Below are 8,560 nucleotides of genomic sequence, written 5' to 3'. Positions count from 1 at the left end.
GAAAAAAAAAATAGAGCATGTTTTTGAACAATGGTGAAAAGGTGATCATTGTTAAAAAATGGAAAAAAAAAACAAAGTTGGCTGAATTGTATTGTGTTCTACTGTTTTGTGGAGGGCAAAACTAGGAATCAACAAAATTGGATATTTAACTGGAGAGGATTTCTAAGCAAAATGTTAAAGGGGGAGCTTGGTTCTTTTTAAATGATTATAGTAAAATGTGAGAAAGAAATAAATTTGTTATGCACAAATTAATCAATGCTTAAAGGTTTGGAAAATTCTCAGTCAATTCATGTAGCAGAGAATAACCAGGTTATGGAGAAACTGTCCTTTGATAAGATTAGTGTCTGTGTGATTCACAGACATAATCAGTTACTCTAACAGAAACGCTGCTGGTTTCAGCTGAAGGAAATGCTGATGGGATGAAATGATGAAAATATTTTGGATTTCTTAGATCCCACAGGACAGGACCGTACATCTATTTAGCTGTGACTGCACACTGTTCTTCAAGACTAGGGGTGCATCATCCAGATGGCGATTCAGGGGTCATCAATGCTCCCTCTGTGGTTTCAGGGATGAGGAGCGGGAAATGCCCCATTGCCTTGGTTTCAAAAGATAGTCAGCAGCTGCCTGGAGTATCATGGGGCAAAGAGTTGCCCAGCATAGCATGGAGAGGGGGCATGATATCCACTTGTCATAAGCAGATGACTTGTTTATCCACCACTGCTGTTAATGATAATCCAAAACGTTGCCATACTTTTTACTGACAAGTTCAGGGAAAAGTTATCCTCCTTCCTTCTTAAATTTGCAAGTAAATATAATTAATGAAAGATGTATAAAAGAAAAAAAGACAAGAATATTAAGGAACTTTGGAGAAATTCCATTTGATATATTGTTCTTGTCTGCTGTGCCACTCATAATATTGAATACTTATGTTTATTCTTACCCATTGTCCTTCAGGATATTTCAGAATATTGTTTATAAACATCTAAAAAATTTAAAAAGACCTTGCAATTAAAATAATTTGCATAAAAGGTGTTGGTCAACATTCCTTTCAGCTTTACTATTTTATGTTTTTATAGGATATAAAGTTGAACTGAACATCAATTTGGTTGATCCTCATCATGAACCGTGCTTTTAGTAGAAAGAAAGGTAAGTGTACCCATTTATAGAACCTGGGAGTCAATTCAATATTATTGTGAAAATCAAGCAGAAATGTTAAGAAATCACTTTTTCCAATTATCACACCATGTGACTCCAGAATGAAGTTAGAATAGAACAACCTGCAAACATTGCTAATTAACCTTCTTTGGTTATCAACCTAATGAAAGTGTGGAGTTGTTTAATATATTTAGTCCAGAAAACATGACAATATACTCTTTGGAAGTTTTATCCTGTGGTGTGAAATTGCAAAAAATAGTGATCTGACTTTAAAAGTTAGTCCTAACTTCACTTTTCATAGCTGTAATACTAAATTTTCTGAACTTACATAGCTTATAGTGATTTAAATTAACTTATCTGTAGGTGTGTGTTTGAATGTACTCTTCACTTTTTATTGAAAACTGTATTAGGATTGATGATAAGTGAATTGAGAACAAAATGAATTTGTTATTAATTTTAAAGTAGAAATTTAAAATACATATGAATATATCATAATTATCAGTACAGGAAGAAAGAAACAGCTAGTTGCATGTTATTTCTTAAAGGGCAGGGAAACATGGCATTTGACAAAATATTTCATGGTATATTTATAGGAAAGATAGAAAAATTTGATAGTTTTATATAGTTCAGTAGAGTTAAAAAATGTATCTTGCCATTCTAGAAGGAGTTCTTTGATGATGGGCACTGGCCTCTTTCCTGTTTCACATACTATAAATGAGTTGGGAGAGAATACTTAAATAATGCTACTCAAGTTCTTAGGGGACTGAAAGTAGCAAGAGATAACGGATGTAGTAGGATTATAGGTATACGGGGGGAAAATAATGAGTTAGTTCATAATCTACACTATAAACTTAATAAAATACTGTTAATTGCCAAACATGGGTTCCAAAAATACAACACTTCTATACTTATTTCTATATTATTATTTAGAAAATACAGTTAATTGCTGTGTGGGTAAAACATGGCCAAACTTGGCTGTGTAAGTAAAATATGTAAGTAAAACATTCATAGGTAAAAAATAAAGTCAAGATTCCAGTTCATTTTCTAATGAATGAATAATGAACTGTCTTGAACCAGGGCATAGATCATTCTGTTCTACTCCATGTCCTCAGGCAGTGTGTTCTTGCTTTAAGGGATTGACACATTGTAACGTGCCTGGTTGAGAAAGGCTAGGATGACTTCAGTGATAACTTGCATGACTTCCATGCAAGTGGAAGCATGGCTGAGAACCCATGGTATGGTCTTGCAATGTTTGAAGACCTTTTAATGTTTGAATGCTGTCATTGGGTTATGGAACAAAGTTTAATAAAGATTGGTGTAAATCATAATGTCATAAATTAAAGGTAGGAAAAAAATTCCAACAAAATTTTGCCAAAATACAATGGAATTATTCAAAGTATTTTCTTTTTCTTTTCTGAAATGAGAGGTGTTCAAACATTTGGATATGGTTCAGAGGATTAATGTAGTCAATAAAAATTAGGTAATTTGAAGAACTCTCAGTCACTTTTCCCTGGTGGCTCAGACGATAAAGCGTCTGTCTACAATGCGGGACACCCGGGTTCGATCCCTGGGTCAGGAAGATCCCCTGGGGAAGGAAACAGCAATCCACTCCAGTACTATTGCCTGAAAAATCCCATGGACAGAGGAGCCTGGTAGGCTACAGTCCATGGGGTCACAAAGAGTCGGACACGACTGAGCCACTTCACTTCACTTCAGTCACTTTTCAACCCTAGGAAACTAAGAATTTATTATTTTACTTATTTTTCAGAATAAGGGTAAGGCAAATGACATTTATTGTGCTTTATAGCTTGCTTCTGATTTAGAACATATACCAAAAATAAATTCACATTTATTTTTATTCCCTTTACCTAGTAAAAAAAAAGTCTGGAAATAGTTCTCTGAACTATAGAAATATTTTTAATAAAGTAATAAAAAACCTTACATCACAACTCATCACTTTAAACATGCTATCATGTTTTTTAAAGATACTTCTAGATCTTCTCTTTTTTTCTAATTTACTCTTCATCTGAAGGGAATTTGGAGTGATTTTTAGTTGAGAAATCCCAAAAGTTGGACAGTAAGATGAGTAAACAGTGATTGTATATTTGTCTTACTTGAAGAGAGTAGGAGTACAACTATAAGGAAAATTATTGATGTAGAGAACAAAGAAGCAGAGCACTTATTATTTCCTGTTTAGCTTCATTTTCTTTAAATTTCTTTTGACTTCTCTTATTTTTCAAATCTAATGATTAAATATCCTTAACAGAAAATTATTGATCAACATTTCACTTGAATTCAGTTGGAACTCAGTGCAGAAATTCTACCTTAAGTTAACCAGTCACTTCAAATGCTTTCATTTAATAAAGTTGTTAAAGAAAACTTCTTGGAGCCTGTGCTCCAATTTAAACCAATAACACTTAAACCAATAGCACTATCTGTTGAATTTTAATTTGTGATGCAAAGGTGGAATTTTATAAGAGGATTCATACATATTGACCCTTGGAAACTGTAATTATAGCTCTAGAAAACATATAAGTCAAGTCATCTTTCCAAATAACTACTATCAACATATGCTTCACTGTACTCTAAACAAAGAAAGATCATCTTCTGTCATTAAAAACTTATCTTATTTCACATATCCAGTTTACTCAGTTATTACATGCAAACTTGCTAAGTCATCTTGGCTCTCAGAAACCCAAGGAAAAGAGATTGTTATCTTAAACTTAAACATAATTTTCTTTTCTTTTTATTAAATCTCCCAATTAGTGATTTGTCTGGTATTCTTTGAATTGGCCAGGCATTTCACTGATTCTCTTTTCAAATGCCTTAATAGTTGTTAGTATGGGTTTTCCAGGTGGAGCTAGTAGTAAAGAACCAGCCTACCAAAGCATGAGACTTGAGACATAGCTTCAATCCCTGGGTCAGTGGGTTTGATCTCTTAGTTGGGAAGATCCTCTGGAGGAGGGCATGGCAACCCACTCCAGTATTCTTCCCAGGAGAATTCCATGGACAGAGGAGACTGGCAGGCTACAGTCCACAGGGTCTGAAGGAATCAGACACAATTGAATTGACTTAGTGTGCACACAGGCAGAAGTGCTCTTTGTTCTGAAAAAATCTGAATATACTAGAATTGCATCATTTTGGACTATTTTGAAGATATCTGTAAAAATTATCTAACCTCATAATCATAGATTACATTTTAATCGGTGTTTTCTTTCCCTATGTTAGCTCACTTTTTGAATTTTTAAAATCCTATATTCTATTTATATCAAAAAAATTTAATTTAAAAAACAAAACATAGCACTTGAATAAATGTGGTTAAATAATTCAACTAGTTATACGTTGTGTTCTTTAACATATGAGTTGATATACTGATGTGTAGGTATAATTGTAGTACAAAGCACTTGAAATTTCAATAATATTTAAATATAATTCAGTTATTTTCTTTTCATGAAAGATTGTGTTCAGATCTATCCATTCATCCATCAGTACTTAGTTTTAAATTTAATATATTCAAAATAGGTGCTTTCACTATGTTAAACTCTTATGATATGAGAACAATGATGTTTCTTGCATCTTTCTAGATAAGCTCTAAATCTAAATACATTTTGAACACCAGATTCATTGGTCCAGTAGTCAAAGTGGTTTGACACCTGTCAAATATTTTGAAATGCTGACATTTACTTTTATGTGAATGCTCACCATTAAGTTAGAGATTATATTTTAAAATTTTAAGAAAAGGAAAACATTCTAGAGTATCTATGTTCCTGTTTCTTCAGCAGTTCCCTGTGTCTAATATCTTCTGTGGGTCCATAAAATGACCAGAGCCCATCATCTATACCCTCTCTTCAAGGTCAGCCACATCTATATATGTTAGTGTATAGGTTTGTTCTGTTTGTTTTTTTTTAATTTCTTTTGCCAAAGTATAAATTAGAATGATATTAACGACTCATTTTGGAAATCCTTCAGGTTTAATAAGTGCAGTACCTATACGAGAGGTATGAAATGAACACCCATTAAATTGTCTGCACTTGGTGTGTGGGTGTAGATCTTTTGTCATTGTAGCAACTGCAGCTTATCCACTGGTAATTTAATATTGTGATTATTTCAGTCTGTCACCAGTAACAGTTGGATATACCCACCCTCTTTTTAGGTTACTGCAATAGGAGACTATAACAAAGGCAGTATCATCAGTTTTCAAATAATAGTGTCTTATAGGAAAAAGCAATTATCTCTCTGCCTCAGGATTGGAATGAACCATCATATTCAAAGTTTAGTTAGACTTTACATCCTCCTGAGCTATGTTTAGTGTCTTGGAAAAAGAGACATGCAAGTAATTGTTTAAGGGTGAAAAAAGAAATTAGATATATTTTTAGGTTTCCTGAAGGCAAGTCTTTGGTATTTTATTACTTTGATGTACACTATTGTGATTATTTATTTTAATATGCAAGTGAAAGACTATTTTCCACATCTAAGTATAAATTATTCTTGAATTAATCATATCACTATTCAGTACCAATCATAAAATCTATCGTTAAAATGAAAATCCATACAAGAAATAGAATTTTATACATCAGTGTCAGTATACTAATACTGCTTTTTGAACCATAGGATGTATTGCTTCTCAGGATATTTCACCCAAGTGCAGTTGTCACATTTCCACTTCAGCAGTCAGAAAGAGCCCTGAATTGCACCATGAGCACAGGATTTTATAGATCCCTCATTTTTGTCTTCAAATATTTTTTGAATATTGCATTGTAACCCATAACATGTTTCATATATAATGCAGTATCTTTTAAAGGGTTTAAAATAATTAAAATTCCAGAAATGTATGCCATTTTCTCTGTCTTCACATTCCCCCAGTTTGATAACATATTAATGGTATTGAACTTACTTCAGTTACCATCCTTTTTAAATGTTCTTAATTGAATGTCAAAAATGCTTTGTTAGTAACCTGATTTTTATTTTAGTGTGTACTTATATAATATTTTTCATGGTAAAAATATGTCTTTAAATTTATTCAGTTTATAGTACTGATTCAAAATTTTTGAATTCCCATGAGGAGTAAAATACTCACAAAAATCTACTTAAGAAGACATAATATATTTGAAGTTTGAGAAGTTTTACTACAGACAATTGCAGTTTGTAAAAAAAAAAATCAAACAAATTTGACTTGTGTAAACATTAACATGTTTTGCTTTTTTCTTGCTTATATGTTCCACAAAATGTTTTGGAAGATATGTGGAATATATAAATCAAATTCAAAAATTGAATGAAAAAATTATTTTTTATTAATGTTAATAATGTATAATACAAATTACTTTAAATATCTTCTATTCTTTTAGTTACTTTTATTTCTATTATTCTACTATGCTCAATCGCCCAGTTGTGTTCAACTCTTTGTAACCCATTGACAATACCCTGCCAGTCTCCTCTGTCCATGGAATTTTTCAAACAAGAATACTAGAGTGGTTGCCAGTTCCTCCTTCAGGGGGATCTTCCCCCTCCAGGATCACACCCATGTCTCTTGAATTGGCAAGGTGGATTCTTTACTGCTGTGCCACCTGGGAAGCTTCATTACTCTACTATATTAATTTGAGTTGTGTAATAATCTCAAATTACTGCATTTAAGATTATTTATATCTGAAACACCTGATAGTTGACACTCAATCAATGTTTCTCTAAATCGAGACTAAAAAAACTATCTTAATATTAATTTTTAAGTGAATTTAGCAGATTGATTTACTTGTTTTGTATAAATGTTTAGTTGTTAGTTTAATGTTAAAATGTCCCCTTACAAATTGTCAGTTTTTGATACTAAAGAATAATAGTCATGAGTAAAGAGCAGATTACTATTTATTGAAAAAGTAATTAGCAAAAATAACCTATAATTCATGAGACTATCAAGTGAAAGAAGAAAAACATAGTTATTCACATGATTGATATAATTACTCATAGCCCAACTGGTTTCTAAAAATATATTCTTTTAAAAATTCAGAATTGTTTTATTATTTGAAAACTTATAAAAGGAAAAGATTTTTAACTTAAGGAGAGAATCTTATAATTACTTTGTGGTTATATTGTTCTTATATCTGACTAGCTATTCTTTCTCACTTTAGCAAAACTGTCTTAGGAGTGCTCCCACCCATATCAGACTCTTTATAAATGCTAATGCATGAATATGACACCCTTAGAACCTATGTTTTAATTTAACATTGTGTATTCTTCATTGCAGACAAAACATGGATGCATACTCCTGAGGCTTTATCAAAACATTACATTCCCTATAATGCAAAGGTAAAATAGTTCATATGGTATTATTGAATCTTATTTTGCTATAGTATTATTGCTAGTTTATGATTGATCTTAGAAAGGTTGTTTATGCTTTGATATTTCTTAGTAGATAATCCCTGAAAATCTTTGCATAAATAAATTTTGTAGCATATAATAAGGGAAGTTGTTTTACTTCCTAAATAAGTAGTCTTTTTATAATTTCTGTTTAAGTCACAAGTGTATTTTCTTCAAATGACTTTGGCTTTTGTTAAAATTATTTGCAGTATCATGGCCTATAAGAAACAAAACAACAAATAAATTAGTTTCTTTTAAAAATACTTAATGTTTCATTATACAGACAAATATAAAACTAGTCTGGAAATGAGCTTCAATTTTAATGAATGCAATTATAACACACAAAAAAGGGAGACAAACAAAGCTTAAACTATTAAGAAAACATAGGAAAAGTGCATATTTTGTATGAATCTTTTGTTCAAGTCCTGCATTTTAATAGAGAAATAGAAACAATCCATACTCCATGTCTTCAAAGATTTGATTCACTGCTGTTGTTGGAAGACTGTCCAAATGAATGAATGCCATTTACAGAAGGGTCTTTAAAGAAAGATGTTATTTGATAATTAATGAACACAAAACATAGAGTAGATTTCAGAGAAGTCTGTTTAAATTTGGAAGAGACAGAAGTGAATTTTAAAGAGTTGTATTTGGGAATAAGAGAGTGGGCCAGACTTAAGCAACTTCAGAAATGGCAGGGGAGGAAATAGAAAATGGTAAAATTATTTTTATAAACAGTGAACAGTGGATTAGTGGTATATAAAGAGATTAGTTATGAAGAACTATTTCAGGAAAAATTTTCTAAAAAATTACTGAATGGAGAGCTCTATGGGAAACCTCTAGAGCACTGGTCTGAGTGTGAATCAGCAGGAAGCAACATTTAAAAGGCCATGTAGAAGAAATTCTTCTAGAGGGTTGCTCAGCAGTGAACTTTCTCGCGTGCAGCAACTTTATGTTTTCTGCCTGACTGTGCAGCAAAGAAAATGCTCAAAAAATGCTTTCTCTGTAAAATTAACATACTGGAAATCACTGTGATGCTTATGAATTCCCCTGTAAA

General features: G+C 31.9%; 1 protein-coding gene across 1 annotated transcript in view; it reads left to right on the top strand.

Annotated features, from left to right (window-relative positions):
- Positions 1 to 1,121: 1,121 nt before the first annotated feature.
- The window catches only part of GULP1 (GULP PTB domain containing engulfment adaptor 1), a 113,490-nt gene continuing 106,051 nt past the window's right edge, over positions 1,122 to 8,560 (top strand). The window contains exons 1-2 of the mRNA XM_052635615.1: positions 1,122 to 1,149; positions 7,394 to 7,455. Of these exons, the coding sequence (XP_052491575.1) occupies positions 1,122 to 1,149; positions 7,394 to 7,455 (90 nt within the window). The remainder of the gene's footprint in view (positions 1,150 to 7,393; positions 7,456 to 8,560) is intronic.

Source organism: Budorcas taxicolor, chromosome 2 (assembly GCF_023091745.1).
Source record: "Budorcas taxicolor isolate Tak-1 chromosome 2, Takin1.1, whole genome shotgun sequence".
Taxonomy (NCBI): domain Eukaryota; kingdom Metazoa; phylum Chordata; class Mammalia; order Artiodactyla; family Bovidae; genus Budorcas; species Budorcas taxicolor.
This window is presented reverse-complemented; position numbering and strand designations above follow the sequence as displayed.